The sequence below is a fragment of the Nyctibius grandis genome, chromosome 1 (assembly GCF_013368605.1).
Source record: "Nyctibius grandis isolate bNycGra1 chromosome 1, bNycGra1.pri, whole genome shotgun sequence".
Lineage (NCBI taxonomy): Eukaryota > Metazoa > Chordata > Aves > Nyctibiiformes > Nyctibiidae > Nyctibius > Nyctibius grandis.
In genome coordinates, this window is record NC_090658.1 from 6,959,568 (window position 1) to 6,979,493 (window position 19,926).

The following is a 19,926-nucleotide window of genomic DNA, read 5'->3' on the forward strand; positions in this document are numbered from 1 at the left end:
GTGTATCAAGGAGGTTTTCTACAGATCTTAATGGAAGTGTCTGCAGACCACTGGGTGGTATGAAATGAGATGAAATGCAGAAGGAAAATGCACGGATATTTCTTTTAAACACAGTTCAGTTCGGGTATCTCTTAGGTAGGGACCAAAAGTTTTCCAACACATTGAGGGCATCCCACTTTGCAAATCACTTCAAAGGAGAAAATACATTTTAGCAATTCAATACATGTCTAAGACAAGTTTTCAAAACCAGTGCAATGTGTTTCCCTGTATATTTTTACAGTGGTTCATTTAATATTTAATCTCCTGCATTCCACATACTCAAGTTGTAGGCTGCTTTTTCTGTGTGTCACATTTCATTGCCAAGATGAGTTACATTTTGGCATAAAATTACAATTACGTAGTAATTTTTTCTAATTAAAACACTCCAAATATTTTTATTCTCCCAGCCTTTCATCCTTACTATTTTCCAAAATAGATATTACAATACAGCTTTCCTTTAATCTGTCTTCACACTAATTTTAATTATTTTGGGAGGAAGGGATTCTATTAAATGCTGCCAGAGATGCTTACACTATTGTGTTTTGCCACTAAAATCTGCAACGTGAGGATATGGTTCAGCAAAGACAATATATGTGAGTATTTCCACAATCAATAAACTCTTGTCTTAAAAGCAGGGATGTATGTTAGTCCTGCTTGGTAGTTTCACATATGATTAAAGCCTGACTTGTTTTAAAATTAAATTCATCAACTTTATAAAAGTCCATTTCTCATTAATTATGATAGCATGCCATTTATCCCATTACTGGCCAAACTTATTTTAAAGGGACAGTTCACTCTAGTAAACACCTGTGCATGAATCTGTAGGGTAGGGTCAAATATATTATTTCTAGCTCTATATAAAATTTCATTTTAATACTGAAATGCTTTAAATTTCCTTGCAGGGTTAATGTTGTGTCTGTCATGCTACCTATGTAAGAAGAGATGGAAAAAAAAGTTGTTCTGGGCTACTCAGCGAAATACTACTATTTTCAGCCAATATACTCTTAGCAAGATGAACCATGTAATTTTAAAGATTGCTCTGTTTAAATTTTCAAAACATTTTATTATTCTACTCTAAACTGAGTAATGTAGCTCTACGTTGAGTGTAATCAGGAGAAAAAAATGCCGTGTTCCTCACTGGGAGACATTTAAGAGGTAATATATCTTTAAGTGTCTCCGCCTCTGAATCCACCCACTTCTTGATAGCTGCAGCAGCCTTGTTGACTCACAGAAGCTGTGTTCATGCAATAGCCAGCAACGAGTAGTATTTTTCAGAGATTTTAAGAGCACACCTCCTGCTATATATTTCACGTTCTAGCTTGCTGGGGCTGAAGGTGTATGAAAGAAACAGTTTTAGGTTTCTAATATATTGCAAAAGATAGTTCCTCCTCTCATCCTGGAAAATCCTGACAGACCAGTTGGATACCTTTCAGGCCTTAACCAAGAACTTTATCTGCTCATCCCACTGTCTTTTCTACAGTAGAAAGACCTGAGACACCCTTAAGAACTGAGAATCTGACTAATTTAAACAGATGGCTAATCCCAGCGCTGTCTGCAATGGACACCTACATCATCATCATCAGAAACAGAATAACCTCTTAAAAAGTGGAATCTATAAGAAAAACGGAATTACTAAAGGAACTAAGGTAAGGTTTAATTGTTTACCCTAATTGCGTCAATATTGAAAACAAATAGGTAGTTGCAACATTACTTATTAAGCTAGCTTTATGGCAGTCTTAGTCTCCATTGGACAGGTTGTATGGATTAGGCTTGTGTTAAGTTTTATAACCTCGGGACCTGAAGATGCTTTTTTTTCTATCATCCTAAACTGCAGTGAGACTTGTGAATGCTCATGCAACATACTGTTGGTCCCGTGGACTAACTAGCCTCTAGTTTGAATCAAACACAACAAACTCATGCGTGCTGAAATGTAGTAGTTTCCTTCTAAAGCTTAACTGATGGTGAGTCAACTTTGCAATGTATTAATCACCAGTGGAAAGCTGTTTTATCAACTTAAAGTGTGTGTGGAGTGGTTTTTAAAGCGTGATTTATTGCTGTACATGTATAACCAAAAAAATGTAGGCAGGGGAAGCTGTCTTTTCTTGATGTTTACATTACTGCAAGGTTGGTTTAACTGATGCCAGCGCTTTACTGATGCCTGCTCTGCAGCCTTGCACTGCTTAAAATCCAAGCCAGTTTACTACTATTTTCTCAAGCTGCTCTCTTTGAAAACAGCGCTTCTCATTTATGTGAATGTTTTGTAGAACAGTTGGCACGTAGCATCCTAAAGAACGAACCGCAAACCAAAGGTATGCTTTTGCCAAAAGAGCCCAAAACTTGTTTTCTCTCTGCAATACCTGTTCTGACTGGGAACATATTGTCTGTCTTGAAGTGTCCTAATTCTGGATCTTGATGTGATCATTAGTAGAAAGTCTTGTAGTGACTAGAAAAAGGCTGTTTTTACAGTGTGGTGTGATGGTGAGAGGGGAATGGAGAAGGTTGCTTTTGGAGCAGCGAGGGCTCCGCTGTTTTACAGATAAAATGCTATCTTATATCTTTCTCTATCTTATATCTTTCTCACACCTAGCACTCTAATGGAGGCACGCCCGGTGTCATGCTTAATGATTGTCTGGCTTTAGGTGTCTCCCTTGGTATGGATGTTTCCCAATCATTGGCTTGTGTAGGATCAGGAAAGCAAAAAAGCTTGTGCAATGAATGAAAAGGCCTTTCTTGGGATTTGCTTCCAGAAACCTAATCTAGCATCCTTTTATATCTCACATATATCTCCTCATCATTTTATATATTAGCTACTTGCCACAATGATGTCTGCAATTTTTGTTTTCGGTTTGAGTGGCAAATTTCAAGGACTAAGCCTTGCCATTCAGTTATTGTTAACCTGCTGCAAATGAGTGGTTTTGAAACCAGTAGACTGCCAGGAGGGGATTAATTAGGATTTCCTCCTTAATAGGAAAGACATGGCTAGGGAAGTAAAGTAGAATATTACTGAGGCTGAGCAAAAAGGAAAAGGGGTGGCAAAGAAATTAAGGAAATGTTAGTATGTGTACCTGATAGATTAGTAGAAGTCTTAGAAGCACGGTATGGTTGGAGGAGAAGGGGTTTTACCCTGCTGTGTGATGTGTGAAAGAAGCACTGAACCGCTGGTAAATACCATCCATGACTGAGGAAGCGGTGAGAAAGTGAAGCCTTAGAAAGTTCAGGAGGCTTATCAAAGGTAAGTCTGGGTCTAGCACTGTGTTCTGAATTACATACCACGTCCCCTCTCTTTCTGCTTCAAACACAGATTGGGAAAGAAGGAAACAATAACAGACAGGAGTCCTGTATGAACCAGGAATCTCATTCCTGGTAGGAATCTCCCCATTCCTGTCTGGTCTGTTTCCCCGCCCCAGCTGCCTCACCCTGTTCGGTACTTATGCTTTATCCTATGTTACAGGAACAGATACTGTTCCTTCCTACTTGATCTGTTTACATGGCTTACTGCTGTAGCTGTGTAACTTCACACAGTCTTCCAGTGTGTTTATATTTGCAACACCTCGCTGAGGTGTGCTTCCCACTTTACAGCTGGGATCTGAGGAGCAGGGAATATGGCAGCTGGGTGCACAAGGAAGCCTGTGCAGGAACCAGACCCAGGTTTGTCATGATTCCAGTCATCGTCCTCCCTTCCTCCTCTTTTGCTCTTTCTCTACCTTGCCCCCTTTTCCCCTAACACTCTGACACACACACGTATACGTACTTTACTGCCTATTCAGTAAATTAATTCACCATTAAACACCTTACACAGGTGGGGAAATACAGTGCTAGGGTATTCAGGGGACGTGACTGATGATGCTGATTCTAGCACTTGAGACTTGTGGCAGTTCTGAGACTCTTGGGGTTAGTTACAACTGTGTTACTTTGCAAGGAGGGGAGGAGGGAGATGTGTTCTGGTTTGAGAGAAGCAACTGGTGGTGCAGAGGCTGCAGCAAGAGCATGGCACAGTGAAGGCTTCTAAGCCAGGAATATGTAGCAATAGTTGCACACAATTGATTGACTGGAACATCAGGCTTTGCAGATATCAGCTCCATAAACCTTTTTTTCTAGGGAGCCCACAGGAAGCACTGGCTTCAGGAAACGCTGACTTTGGAAACACTGTTTTTGAAAACACTGGCTCAAGAGCAATGTGTTTTGCATCTTAATGATGTAAGAACATTTTGTGTGTCTGTGTGTGCGTGACAGAAACAGAGAAGCAATTCTGATACAGCAAAACCCCCAGGTTTCCAAAGAAAGTATTTTGTTTAATGGATTGGGGAAGGTAATTAGGGGTAATCAAATGTGGGGGAGTAGGGAGGCTCACTTTGCTTCTAGCAATCTGTGGCACACCAAGGACAGGAAAGGAGGTAGCTGAGTGATAAAGAACCAGTGAAGCATCCTACCAGAAGAGAAGCTGTTGCTTTTGAGGAAGAGATATCACTTTGGGGTGGGGCTGCTTGTTTGGATAGCTTCTGTGATTATTTTAAGTCACTCAATTCTAGCTGATAGCACAGGCTCTCATGTAATAATGGCCACCAGGCCTAACCACATCCCTACAACCATGCTGCATCCTTGTATCATTGAAAGCTGGGCCACAGTAAGAGCTAAGCTTTGGGAGGTGGGTCATGGGCCATGTCTTCTACTTCATTAGTGCTTGTAATACAGGCAGATGCTTTGTGTTCTTCCCGAACCTGTAGCCTGGACTTGCCTTTATCCAAAGCACAACTCGATAGCTAACCTGTTTATTTATGTATCTGTAGCATCCAGGAGAAGGTATTTTCCTAGTGTTGGTTTCTTTCGCTGTTATAATGCTGTTGATTGGGTGTTAGTTGTAGGGGACAGTGGATATTTAAAACAATAAATATGTTTTTCCAATGGAAACATTCTTTTCCTACAGTACACATGCAACAATTTTATTTATTTGGATGGTTTCCTTGGATGCCTCAGGGAGTCTGAAAGACAGTATAAAGCTATTTGCTAATTCGTTTTTTTCTGTTTTGCACTGAGAATGGCAGTAGCTTGGAAGAAACTTGCAGTGAGCAAAACTATAGCCTTTTCGAGGGCTTTCAAGCTCCTTTCTGAAAGCAAAAAAAGAGCCCAGGATGAGATCAAACCCAGCAATGTCTGCCCCACTTATTTGATAGCCCAAAAATGTGATAGCCTCTGGCATTTGGGGGCTCTAATATTTGGGAGCTGATTATATTTACCTTCTGTCCTGTGACATCTGGACTACCTCCTAACTGTTCTACTCTGCTATTGATTCAATAGTCCAGCAGGCAGTCTCAATCCTTTCCATGCTTTTGGCTCCCCTGCTTTTCCTTCCTCTCATTTCTACAATGTCACTTACTCCTCAGTGATGATCTTAAAGAAAATATTGACTGTTTAAAAAGAGAGTCATGAAAGACATATGCCATGCATTCCTATGACTCTCGTAGGAATCATTTTCTTGTATGTTGTAAAGGACCCCTGTAATTTCTTTGTGCTCTGTCCTCTCACATATATAGATAGCACTTGCTTCATGTGCTTTTGCAGTAGTTAGAGTAACTGAGGCATTTTGGATGCAAACTCAATATAAATGTTAATAAGTCTTGTGGGGGAAAAAAAAAAGAGCTAATTCCCACAATTAGAGTCATGCGATAAAGCTTATTAATAAGAGAAGAGAAAGGAGGGAAGGTTAAGGCTGATCACACTACAGCCTTTCCAAATGTTTGCAGCCTCATCTGTGCAACCATAATGATCTACCAGCAGAATATTTTTTTTCTGAAATATCTTCATTTTTTGGTGTTGCTTTGGGTAAAAACAAACTGAAAGGGGACTTCGCTGGTCCCTTTTATCTGCAGCACCTAAGCCTTTTGGACCTGTTCCATTGTGCCTGTATCAGTGGAAAGTGCAATCCCCATAAGCCCTCTGGGTTTCATAGCTATAGTGATAACAGGAAGATATTGACAATTGATTTCCAGTCAGAGTTCTCAACCAATTACTACATCTGTTGCTTCACCTGCACCACAGACGACCTCCTCATCCTCAGTTCCTGCTTTCTCTTCTCCTTGGTTTCCAGCCCCAGAAATTCCTTGCTTTGCACCAGCACTCTGGGCTAATAATCACAGGTCTCAGATCCACACCCTTGTTTCTGTCATCTACCCTGCTATGTGATGAGCTCAATGCATTGGAAGCAGGAAATGTTGAAGATGTCTTTCTGCAAACTGAGATGTGACCAGTGTGTGGGCACATATAACAGTCAATGACTCTTGTAACGATGCTTTAAGTGTGTTGCATGAGACTTTACTTGCAAGACTAGAGATTTCCCACATAGCACAATAAGGAAGTTTCCAGTAGGACTGGAGTCACTACCCTGTTAACACCTAGAAATCTCTAAATTCAGGTAATTAAATTTTGGAAATTTAAGCCCTGACAAAAATAGCATGTATTGATTTGCTTTGGCTTGAAAGACCTAGTATGTCAGGTCTTTAAGGACAGCCTCCGCTTAGCACAAGAACTGCTCATCCTTGTACTCGTGAAAATAAGTAAATGTATCAGGAGACTGACTTAGCTAACCAGATAACCCATGATTGAGCTCCAGTGCAAAAAAGCAGTATACAAGAGGTAGAAGCAGGAATGGGCTATGAAAGAGGAAGTTCGAAACATTGCAGGGGAATGTAGGGATGGTGTTAGGAAAGCCAAAGCTCACCTGAAGTTGACATTTGGAAAGGACATCAAGGGAAGCAAGAAGAGCTTTTACGGCTATGTTAGTAGTAAACTAATAAACACAGAAAATGTGGACCATTGCTGAATGGGGTGGGTGACTTAGTGACTGCAGGTGCAGGTGAGGCTGAGGCACTCCTTGATTTCTTTGCCTCAGTTTTCACCCACAAAGTCTTCCAAGCCTCTGTGTCATCAAACTACAAGTAGTGGAAGAAGATTGAGTCACAGATCTCTTGAGAAATCTCAACCCATGCAAGTGCGTGGGACCAGAAGGGGAGCATCCCGAGTGTGGTGGCTGATGTTATAGTGATGTCATACACTATCATCTTTGAAAGGTCATGGGTATAAAAGAAGATCCCTGATAACTTAAGAAAGGCAAATGTTCCACCTGTCTTCGAAAGACAGATCATTTCTAGCAAAGGTTGTTTCTGGGAGCATAAAGAGAAAGGTGATTGTGAATAGCAAGCATGGATGTACCAAAGATAAATGATGTTTGACTGACTGTCTTCTATGATGAAGTGACTAGATTTGTGGATGAGGGGAGAGTGGTGGATGTCATCTACCTTGACTTTAGCAATACCATTCTCATATGCTAATTGGGACATTACGGTCTCAATGGCTAGACTACTATATGGGTTAATAACTGGCTGGATCGTTGGGCTCAAAGGGTAGTGGTTAATGGTTCGTACTTTGCCTAGAGGCTGGAGAAGTTTCATATATGGGGGGAAAAAAAAATCAAGCTGCAGATAACAGCACTGGGACATGTTGCTCTGGAGCCTCCATCACGGAGACTTTCAGGGCCCAGCTGGGCAAAATGCCAAGCACCCTGTTGGGAATTTGGTGTTGACGTGCCTTTGAACACAGGGATGAACCAGAGACCAGCTGAGGGCCCGTACAGTCTAAGTGAGTCTGTGACCCTTTAGTGTAAGGAGGCAGCATTTCTCTGGTGAGAGTCAGCTGCAGTGATCTAAAAGTGGACGGAATTGATGCAGAACCCCAGTGGGGCTTCTGTGGGTAATTACCTGGCAAGGAGCTTATTCTTGCTCAATAGAGGTAATTAGTAAAAGCAAGCCATGAAGTGGCTAGTCCCATTGCCTGTCTACTTATATCCCTTCAGCACAAGAATTAATTCCTTTGCAAGCTGTAAGGGGCAGTCTAGCTTTCAGAAACAAGTAAGGTAATACACATTTTCTACCTGCTATGTTGGTGAGGGACGTAGCTTGTCAGGGAATTAAACCATTCAGCTAGCCAGGCACCACCAGTAGATTGTTTCATTTGTGCATTAAGTCCTGGAGATGTTGAATGTCGTCCTCTGTGGTGGCTGATTCATCAGTTATGTTGAAGCAACACATGCTTTCAAAATTGGAGCAGTGTTCATGGTGCTGAAGAAGGAAATAGTCCACCGCCAATCAATTTTTTTAATGTTCCTTGGCATACAGCCGTTACCTACTCAGAAAAAATAACAATGAGGAATATTAATACCAAAAGCACTTAGCATAGCATAATTCTGTAATACAGCTACTGGGGTTGGCATGCCAATGAAACACGTCAAAAGGTCTGCAGCTGTTAATCTCCCCTCAGTACAAAAGTCGGATGAGTTAGTTACAATAGAGGCCAACCACATCCTAGTATTTACGTGTTGATCTCACAGAAATATATCCAGGTCATGTGCCTGTAGTACAAGACTACGATGAGCCAACATGCGATAAGGGAGGAAAACAGGAGTGTCATCTTCTTCCAGTAATACATATATCGTTGCTCCAGCTCCTTCAGCTAATATCACTCCGGGTTTGATAACCTGATGTGGGGTAAATTGCCCACAGAGGTTGAAAAGCTATGGTTTGTAGTTTTTCAGATTGAACTTCAATTCAGTGTTGGGTTCACGACACCAATAACACTGTTCCAATGCTATCTCCGCTAGATAAGGCACAGGTATTTGACAAAGATACCTGAAATACAAGAACTTGAGAATCTGATATCAATAGAGGATGTAAAATAAGAGGAGAAGTTAGGGTACAGAACCATATGGCATACTCAGGGGTTATTATATGAATCTTCACATCTAGACTAATAGGTCATGGTCCCACCAAGCAATCTGTCAGTGTAAACAATTCCATTTCTCCTGTAGTTAACATTTTGGGAGAGATACCGTCTGGAAGAATTTCAGTCCTCACCATGTTTTGTACTGGAAGTGTTGTAATACAATCATAGGGTGTTTGATTATTAATATTCCAGCTATTTAACAAAAAAAACTGCTTTAGTAAGATGTGAACTCCAGCATTGTAAAGTTTTAGTACTGGTTATCTTGTTTAATTGTTCCTTCAACATCCCATTCATTCTTTCAATCAAGCTATTAGCTTGGGGATGGTGGGCAACATGGAATATCCAACCTATCCCTAGCCCTTGAGCCCAACCTTGGACATTATGTCCAATGAAGTGTGTTCCTTGGTCAGTTTGTATTTGGTGAAGAGGTCCATATTGGTGAACGAGTTGTTCTAATGCTTCAGTTGTGTTATGTTGATTAGCATATTTGGTGGGTTTAGCAAAAAACAGTCCTGACACTATATCCACAGCAGTGAATACATATCACCACCCCCTCGACAGGGGCAGAGGGCTCATGTAATCGACCTGCCACGTATTCAAGGCCCACTGACCCCTTTTTATCTTTCCCCATGCCCTATATAATGCCCTTAAATGTAGCTGCGTACAAATAGTACAATTATGTGCGCATGCTTTATAAATATGTAATGGCTATCAAAAGAAGTATTAGCAAGATCTGTCACCACCTTTCAGGGTTGTAAATTTTTGCTGATTTTTTTTTTCTATAGCAGTAACCATGTCTGATATGGTAACTGCAAGTGTGGGGGGGTGACTTTATTCAATTCTCTATAATCTACAGTCATTCTCCAAGTGCCGTCTGGTTTTCGACTAGGCCAAATAGGTTTATTAAAAGAGGCCATGGTTTCCTTAATGATTCCCACTTGTTGAAGTGCCTGACTGGTTTGAGTAATTTCCTCCTCCCCCTCGGAATACAGTATTGTTTTACAGTTACCACCATGGCTGGCACAGGCAGCACAATAGGATCTGACTTCGGGAATCCATGCAAGACGGTTATAGATCAAATAGCAAAACCTGCTTGTGAAGTCCTGAACCAGAAGTGTTCATTTAGTGTTTCAACTGTTCGTCCTGCCAACACATCAATACCCAAGATATATTCTTTAATTGGGGAAATTAACACTGTCGTGGTGAATGGAGTGACATCTCCTATTGTTAAGGTAACCTTAGCTTGGAGGGCAGGGGTCAGATTTCCCCCCCAGTCCACAGATATTTGAAGTGGCTTCTGTATTATTAATATTACTACATAACACAGTAATCTCATCTCTGGTATTCACCAGAGCTAACACATGTAAAATCCCTCCACTTTATAGTTGAAGGAACATAGGGGCATTGGTCCCGCTCATGGTAAGAGGCTACAGTGGCAGCAATTTGGGGGGAAGTGCCAGACCTTCATTTATGCTGATTTGGCATTCACCAGGTAGTGCCTTGTCTTGAGGGTGCAGGTGGGGTTGGAGGGTGGGCGTGGAGCTGATGATGGGGCCAGGGCCAGGAGCGGTCAGCTTTTTTGTGTGGGTGCTAACTTTTGCCATTGGCGAAACATTTCAGATGTTGTAATCCTGTTTATCTCTGATTGTGGGACAGGGGCTTGTATGAGATCATTCCACATTTGTTTCCTCATCACCCGTGATGTAACTCCTTTTGGTTTTGCCAGCTTTCCTTTATTCACCACCCGCACAGATGGTCCCAAAGTTATAGCCCCGATTTCCCTCAAGGTGTGTGCTAGGGCCACCTACATTACGTGTAGCATTTGTGACTGCTGCTGGTATAATCAAGGGTTTTAGTGAGACAGGCACTCCTCTCAAAAGCTGCATTTTGATACTTCTTGTTACTGCTGCCCTGTCTGGATTGAATCCCGTAATCAACACATGAGCCATTGCTGTTATCAAAATGTTCCTAGGCACAGCAGAGTAAGATGTTAAGCAGTACAGCAAGCAGGGAAAGCAAAAAGCAGCCACTCACGAGCACTAGACTCTAACGTACAGTAAGGCAAGCAAGCCCCATGGCAAGCTCAGAAGCCTGACGATTAACACCTAAACAGCAATAACGACTATAAATTTGATATAACACATCCCAATCAAATCTGTTGTTTTCTTGAACCCTTCATGCCCCACCTTAAGTGCCAAAAAGGACTGTCGTGGTTTAATTCCGGCCGGCCACTAAGCACCACACAGCTGCTCTCTCACTGCTCCCCTTCCATTTATTAGCAATACAAGCTATCAACCGTTCTACAGTATGTTGCAGCCCTCGGCACCACTCTGCTTGAGTAGTAATTACTTCTTGCATGATTGCCTTTGCATGTTGTAAAGTCCTGACTTCCTTTTCCAATTCTTTCATTTTACTCCATAATGCAACAACTTCACGGTCAAAAGCCCTAAGACTGGTAACTAATAACCATGCCAATCTCCCCGCTAACTTGTGAGAAGAATCCGATGCCACTTTCCATGGCAACTTGTGCTTAACTGTTTCAGTTGTCTGGGGAGTAACCACCACCCTGACATCTGTTTCAGGCCATGCTTCTGGCAGAGCCTGTGTAGCCAGGAAAGTGGCCACAGGGGTCCAGTGCTCAGTACTGGGCCATCCTGGAATACAGGGAGTCACCATCCTGGCCTCCCCAGTCTGCGACTTTTTTTGCCAGGCCAGGGCATGGCTGATCCTGGATGTGTGTGAGCCAGCACAGGCAGGACGCAGGAACAACCGCAAAAACATGGATGAAATGCGAAGACTGAGTTTATTTTCGTTACCTCACCAACCGGGGGATCCCTGAAGCAGCGCCTGGGCAGAGGCACATAAATGGGGACGCAGGCACCGCGGAGCTCGGTCCATGTTAAAGGATCACCAAACCTGCTGTTTTCACCTGTACTTCAGGGACTCGCACAGGCGTAGTTTGCCACTGTGCTTTGATCTTTCCCACAGAAGGGCAGGAATCTTAAGCATGTTCAATAGGCTGCCTCTAAGTCTGTCACAGGCCTGTGTTATTGAAACACAGATGTTCTACTTGTCCAACACACAAGGCTCAACAGCAATTAGTATGATATAAGTGTTTTTCTATACCTCAGGTGCAGGTCACTTGAGTGTGTTTATAATGCTCCTCGCCAATCTTCCATTATTTTCTCACAGTCTCTGTAAAACCTGACTTTTCACCAGAATAATGGTTAACATCATGCTGCGTCTTACAGCATGCTGTTTGCAAGTGTGCAGTGGTGATTCAAATCCTGGTTTATAGGGTACTAGACAATCATAGAGAACACTTAATTTATCATTATATGTAGGTCTGTTTCTGCTGCCAACAGACGTATGAACTCTCTCATGGATTATTATTTTTAATTTCTTTTTAAAGAAATGTAACTTTTGTTGTGGCTAGGACTGTGGCATTAACCAGCAAAACAGGAAATTAAATTTCCCTACAATGACCAGCAGCTCAGACAGAGAATTCCTGCCATTCCTGGCAGCTAATTTTTCTACAGAAAACACTTTTAGAAAGCAACCAAGCCAGAAGTTGTGTGAGACTGTTGTCTGAGAGTTGTCATTGTGCGATGGATGTCGAACTGGGAAGAAAAATGTCATGTAAGGAGAAGAGTGGGCATCAGGAACTAGCACTATTGCGTGCCAGACTGAAGAGAAGCTGGAGCATTTTGCTCTTTAGGGTATATTAATTCAGCCAGATAGCTAGAGCATTCAGCGAGACACCTTTAGTATAAAACAGAGGTGAGGAGCTGAATTTCCAGGGCCTATACCATCTATGTGCACCCATGTCTTCAGCACAGAGTAACGCTTAATGTCTTCTGGCCAGGTGACTTTCTCCCTCCTGAAGTATTTTGACTTGCTGGGAGAATATCCAGTGTATATGTAACACAGCAAAGCCTTATCTGTTCTTCTGATCATCTCAGTCTTTTTGGAAATTATTCAGCTATGTCCTTTCCTTCGTTCACTTGACCAAGCACAGGCTTCAGCATGTACCCTGTCATTTCCCCATCTTTCAAATAATCTGGTTTTCCCCCTCAGCCTACCAAGAAGTGATGATTTATTCACTTAGCAACAGGAATATGGAAAGACAAATCTATGGTGAGGAGCTGAGGCTCGTAGCCATTTCAGGTGACATCATGCTGCACACTGCTTCCTCCAGGAACTTCCATTTGAGTTTCTGCTTCCCTGTTGCTGCTGATGATTCATGTAGTCTGAAGAGCTGCCATACATCCCTCTCTGACTCACATACAGCTGTCTGAGACTTCAACCTGGCTAATCTCACAGTCACAAAGCTGTCAGCCTACACATGGAATCACATTTGTATGTTCTTGAGCTTCTTGGGGTTGTTCTGCAAGAGAGTGCCTTAATCTGTCCTTGTATTTTGATTTCCCATCCATTCCTTGTGTTTCCACAAAAATTTGTGTTTGTCTTCTGAAAGGAACATTTCACCCTCTGTGGTCCCCAGTTGCACTTCCTGAAGGTGAAGGTAGCTGAGATCAGGCGTTTGTGCGCACTGTTGGGGGGAGATCTGTAAAGATCACCCAAGCCACTGCCCAGAGAGGGCAGGATACAGCTGTTTCCACCCAGTCCTAGCAGCCACATGTCAGTGACTGTAGTGATTTAGATGGGAACCTGGGAGGCCAGGGAATATAACTTGTGAAACAAATCTAAGACCACTCATGCTTGTCACTTTGTGCTCATTGTCAGCTGTTCCCTGAAAGAATCCCAGCCTTGTGATCTGATCAAATATATCTCCTACTCGGGCCACCTGCTTATCAGCCTCAAGGTTTCACTTGCTACACAGATACCAACACCAAGCAATGAAACAACTCAAAGCAAATGACCTTTTGTTGAAGGCATTTCATGGTCTAAGAAAGCATTTGAAAAATTAATATATTTTCCCAGCTTTTTAAGATCATGTTCATGTAAGTTCATGAGTTTGAGCTTTTGAACTTCCAGCAATCTCTTGACAATCAGGCGTGCTCAAAGGGAACATTTTATTTTGTCTCTGGCGCAAAAATGTGTGTCTGCATGTCTCTCGATGTCGTATCTACTTTATAAGGCATTGGTCTCTGTGCATTTTTTTCCTTGCATCATTGTTATATAAACAGCTTTTTTGTTTGCATATGTGGGTGGTAAATTGTTTGGGAGGTGCTAGCAGGTACCAAGGTGTGTTAATTCCAAAGGGGTAAATCTTCTCAGCTTTTTATTGTTTTGTTTTGATCACAAAGGAAACAAACCCTGTTCAAACTGTTTTGATGCAATCTCCACCCCTTTTCCTCTCTTCTAATCACAACCATCCTTCACCTATGGGCCATCATCCTCGGTTTATTTTCACTACTTTTAAGTTATAAAAGAACCAATAGTGACATGTTTTATAAGCCTTTAAGTCCTGGATTGGTGCATCTGTGGGTGAATATATAAGGGGTGTTATAAAGTTGATTATAAAGTCCGGATTCATTCCAGGTTAAGAAAGACAAAATTACTGTATCAATCTAGGAAGAATCCCACAGGGGTGGAACTTGTCTATTAGTAATTTTTGGCTTTCAATACATTTCTTAATAGTGTCTCTTCAAGTTGAACTCAGAACCTTTGTTTCTAAAATCTAATTCTTACCCGTAACCAAGCAAGAACAAGTACAGATTCCAAAATAAAAATGAGCTTTTGCTAAAATCTACACCTTTTAAAGAAAAAAGTTGACGTTTTTGTTTTTCATTCTATGACAAGTATGTTCTTGATATATGCTGAGTCTAATTGCTTGTTCTTGAAATCTATGCATGTTTTCAAGGGATAGAAAGCTTATCAGTTCTGAAGTCTGTCTTTATTTTCAGATATATATTAATGGAACTGGTATGTTGACGTGCAGTAGTGTGAAATGATGGATATATACTATGTGCATTAGTAAGATTTGGCAAAATAATTATGAGTAAGTTTGTGTCCTGAGACAGGAGACGTGCTTTGGGAACTGAGGAGCAACTTTAATAAAATTCAGTTTCACCTTGGGTTAAACCTTTTGTCCCAGGAGAGGTGTAATTTATTGCATCCCTGAAAATGAATTAACTGGCCTCCTCACATCTCTTGCTCACCAGTGAAAGCTAAAGAAATAAAATTCTGTAAAAGATGACTCTCTTTAACTGGAGATATATAGGATCAAGAAGGGGCTGCAAAGAGGCTGTCCTTTTTTTATGTGTCTTTTGTAAGGATGGATAGCTGAGCAGGCTGTCCCCAAAGTCCTGACCCCTGGGCATTGGTGCTCAGTGTAGAAACCTAGCTGAGGACTTGTTACAGCAGCAGCTTTCAGCATAAAGTAGTCTACAAGATCCTTCCATCTCCCTCCATGTACAATGTCTTACCAAGCACACAGGTTCACCTGTCCATTTCCTACAAGCTTTTCTCTGCACTTCATTAGCGTCTTGGCTCTTCTCTCTAGAGAAATACCTTCTCTATTCTTACTATATAAAGGAAGTCCTATCATCACCTCTTTGATTTGATAAAGGAATCTCTCTGGCTTTTGCATTTGGGAGCCATCTCTGGAGGTTACGCAAGAGTGAAAGTCAACAGACCCTCTGCTAGTAATGAACAAGATGGCGTTACTAAGCATGACAGATCAAAATTGGAGCTCTGTCAGCTTCCATCTCACCCCCAACACAAAGTATCTATTAATTGATGCTTTTGAAAATGTTGGCATGAATTTCTTTATGCTTTCAGCACAGCATAATTAAATCAAGCAAGTCAGAAGCTAAAAATCAGCTTTACCTATCAATAAGTGGAAAATATTTTAAAATTTGCAAAGATAAGGTACTAGAAGTAGTTTTTTATATCTGTGATTCAGTATAACTGGAGACCTTTTGAAAACTTGTCTCACATGTGGGCTGAGAATTACACGCATTTATGTAAGTGAAGTGAAGCGTGTTTTTATGTGACTTTGTCAATATTATTATCAGAGACTTTGGCTTTTTTGACTGTTTCAGTATGTAACTGATGAGAAACAAAGCATTATAATCCTGTGATTTTGTTATAAAGATGTTAAAATCTACAGGAAACAATTTCATTCAATAACAAGTTATGCAGATTCTTAAAACATCAGGTAGGCATGCTTATTTTTATTCCCTGCTGAACACTTTATAGGTGTCAAAAATGTATGTGCTTGGGGAAGGGGGTTGTTGTATGAGGAGAAAAAAAAATCACCTGTGTAGTTTGTTCTTTCAGCATGGTAGCATTATATAATCTCTGTTGGTTTTGGCCTCATTTCCTATAGAAACAAGACTTATTTAGTGGTACTATCTGTCTGTCAACTCCTTAATAACTTGTGAACTAGAGAGCCTTTTTCAGTCAGATTTGACAAAGGTGTATCCTCCACTCTTTCCTTAAAGGAGGCAGCTGGGCACAGGAGAAAGGCCCTGCACATTCCTTGTTGAAAGAGAAGCTGCAGTGTGAACTCGTTCCTCCAGTACCCTGGAGAATCTGCAGTAGAAAGGTTTGATCTACATCCCAAATAAGAAGGAAATTTCTGTCAGTGTGTTGCTTTATTTGACACCAAAGTCAGTCAACATGAGACACACGTAGAAACCCAGAATTTACTGTTCCCAGAGTTCACAGTGCTCTGTTTACTTCTGCTCTAACTCGTTTCTGCATGGTGCATATCTTATCATTGCATTTCTCTGGAATTTATTTAGTCTGTAAACTTTCTGAGATAAAGACTCTATTTTCTGTCCTCTCCTTGTAAAATACTTGGTACACATAGGAGCAGTATCTATTAAGTATACCTTCATTCACAAGGGTTTTCATCAAAGTCTTCCCACTTTTTCAAACATCTGATTTATTATCAGTATTGTGTAAAGCAGTTGACCTATCTCCTGTCCTAGTTGCTGCTAGTAAATCAGGATAGAAAAGTGTATCTTAGTCTCATTTCTCATAGGTCATTTCTCCTTTACCAGTCTATCTATAGATGAAACTTGAGTTCAAGTTAAACATTATACTTATTGTTTTGCATTAATTCAATTCTAATTCAGTCATGTATTGTTTCTTCATCTTTAGAGGAGACTGGTCCAAAGGTGAGCAGATTCAAACTGATCATTGTCATCTGGCTGGTGTTTACCCATTTCACAAAGGCTGCGTGATTTCAGTCACTTCCTGTTGATCAAGTATCTCACCTACACAGCAACAGCATTCTAGTGGGAGCTGTATTTCGGGATGGATGCAAACCTCTCACTCTGTGACAGGCAATTTCTGTAAGCTTGGGCTGAAGGTTGATGGTTAAGCATTTTAGAGAGCTTTGACGACTACTTCCTTGCGATTTAGGTGATCATAATTAGAATATTTTGGTTTTCAGGGCTACCCATAGAATAACTTGAATAGTGTGGAAAGCCTGTTAAAGAGCTTTTAACCAGATATCCAAGAAAGGCCTCTGCCTTAAAAATCTAGTCTAAAAGACTGGCAGAGGACAGTTTGAAGGCTCTTTAGTTTTCTTGTTATTTTGAGCAATGTTTTGCTGGGGAAGCTAATCAAAATATCTCCACACCCTGATACTTCTCAGTAAGTAACCACTATGGTTGACTGACAATAATTTGTTGGCAGACTTGACTGTTTGCTACTTATTCCTATCTTCCTTTTTTCCAGCCTCATACATCGTCCTGGCTTATGGCTAACATTTCAAGGCTACATTTAGTCACTATTGCACAGCGTGTCGCATTCTTGGCTGTGCTATGTGCCCACTTAGCTCTGTGGCCAAAAAACCAGCCATTTTCCACAGGACTCACACAGGGTTTGCAATGCAATATTTCAGCAGAGGTATGAGAGATGGGTATCAATCATGTGTAGGCAATCATATTTGCCAACTATGCCTTCCTGGAATAGGAAACAGCTTTACCTACGAGATCATGATGACAAACAGAGTTACCAAGTCTGATAATAAGTCTTCTGGCACAATTTCTTGAAACTTGTGGTAGAGGCAAATGAACCAGAATTACTTGCTATGCTATTGGACAAAGAACTTTTTTCTTAACTTAAAACAACTGCTGGAGTCTTGTTTCTTTATTAGCCTCTTTTAGCCATGGTTAAAACAAGCAGACACAACTGTGCTTTATCTATTCACATGTTCTGGCAGATCATTGCAAAACCGAACAGGAATTTGTGATTTTGGGTTTTTTTTTCAGCCTATATTGTTCAACATGTAAGATTTAGCAGAGCTCATAAACAACACTGTTTTAACAATTAAGTAGGTAAGAACATTGCCAGGATTTTTAAATATTCTGTGTTTTGAAAAGAGAATTAAATTGGAAAAAAAAATCCAAACTGCACACACATATAAGATATTGGAACAGAAGGATGTCCCTAAAGCTGCCAGAAATAGGTCCTTATGTATGGATGTGGGTCACTTTTGGAATAGGAGAATTAATTCTCGAGCTGCATCAAATCTTATTTATCTAATATCAGTTTCGCATATTCAGATTACTCATCAGCTAGATACAAAGCTATGTCTGTCATAAGCCAAGCAGGCTGCAATTACAAATAAACAGTTTGGTTTAGGTCCCACTTTCACATCTGTTATGAGAAAAGCATAGGACATACCTGCCTGGTACAATTTCTAATTATTCAAGTGGCAATATCAGGGACAAGGAATCGTAGCTGAACTTTTGTAACTCCTTCTCACTTTCAAGTCAAGGTCAGTAAAATCTGTATTAGTCACCAGAAGGGACAAAGAGCTCTCTCACAAGTGACAATTGGCCAGTCAAGGTGGAAATGGAGGAGTGAGATAAAGGAGTGGTTGAACTGGAGAGTCTGGCTTTGCTCGATTGTCCCAAGGATGGAGCTGCATTCAGCGGCGTGGTAGTGCTCAGGTGGAGTGAAGTGGAGCTGCCCGAGGGAGCAAAATGCACTGTGAGAACTAGGTCAGGGGAGTGCCAAGCCTGCTGGTGGTGCCGGCATAGCCAGAGGCTAGAGAGAGAAAGCCAAGAGGAGGTGAAAGGTGGATGGGTTGAGTCTGCGGCAGGTGATCTCAGCCAGGATGAAGGCAAGGAACCGAGGGGAAGGAATGGCGCAAGGAGGGGAAGACATGTAGATCTGTAAGCAGCTGCAATCTCAAAGGGAGTTGATTTTTTTTTTTCTCTTCCTTTTTTTTTTTTTTGCAAATAACAAAGAAATAGGACTGGCAAGCGGATAACTGCAGAAACATGAGTTGTTTCACAGCCGGCATGTGTATTGGCTAACACGTAGTACTCTGAAATGAAATACTTTAATGTTGACTGAACGTTTAGTTAAAACAAAAGCAGCAGCGCTTGCTGTGGCTGCTACTTGCCAGCTTTTTACCATACTCCCATTAGGAGAATTCTAGCATAACCCTTTTTGTAACTGTTTGCAGCACCCTTGTTCTGTTCGTCTGGGCTAGTAAGAGTGCTTTAGTCCATTTTGTCATACATTCTTCAAGAATATACTCAAATTTTACAATTTTCTTTCCAAATCCAAAATTGGGCTGTAGGATTTCTGGGGAAATGTGGTCTCCTCTGCAGTATGTCTCTTAAGATACCAGAAGCAGATTTGAGGGCTGTGTGGGACTGAGATGGATCTTAGGAAATGAGGATAGAATTGCAGTTTTCTGTGTAGGAATGCAAGCCTTCCACATTATTCTACTGAGGTTTGTAACACAGGAAAAAGTTAGTGACACTTAGCTCTCGTTCACTACAGAGACAGAGGGACATATATGGAATTTCAAAATAATTCAACTTTGCTTTGCAAACTAAGCGGTCAGATTTTTGGAATGCCTGCCACAGAAAATAAAAATCTTTCAAAATTCTGTGGTCTGTGATCCTTTCTCCTGGCAGCGCAGGAATGCCCATGTCAAATATTTTCCATTCTTGGCACGAATTTACTCGCCCAGAGGTTATGTTCTGTTTTAATGCAAATAATCTACATGGTGTGATGCACCTGAGTGAGGATACTTTAAAGATGTGACATTCCATTCCAGTCAAGACATAAATGATAACCTGAACCTTAAGCATAATTATATTTTTATTTTCTATACCTTCCTGTATATCTATACTTACCGCTGCACTGTCTGACAGTTGCATTTTCAGTTCT

The 19,926-nt window shown here is 41.1% G+C and overlaps 1 protein-coding gene across 1 annotated transcript in view; it reads left to right on the forward strand.

Moving 5' to 3' along the window:
- The first annotated feature begins 1,571 nt into the window (after positions 1-1,571).
- Positions 1,572-19,926, forward strand: part of SPTLC3 (serine palmitoyltransferase long chain base subunit 3) — an 86,568-nt gene continuing 68,213 nt past the window's right edge. Inside the window, exon 1 of the mRNA XM_068410636.1 lies at positions 1,572-1,685. Coding sequence (XP_068266737.1) covers positions 1,572-1,685 — 114 coding nt within the window. The remainder of the gene's footprint in view (positions 1,686-19,926) is intronic.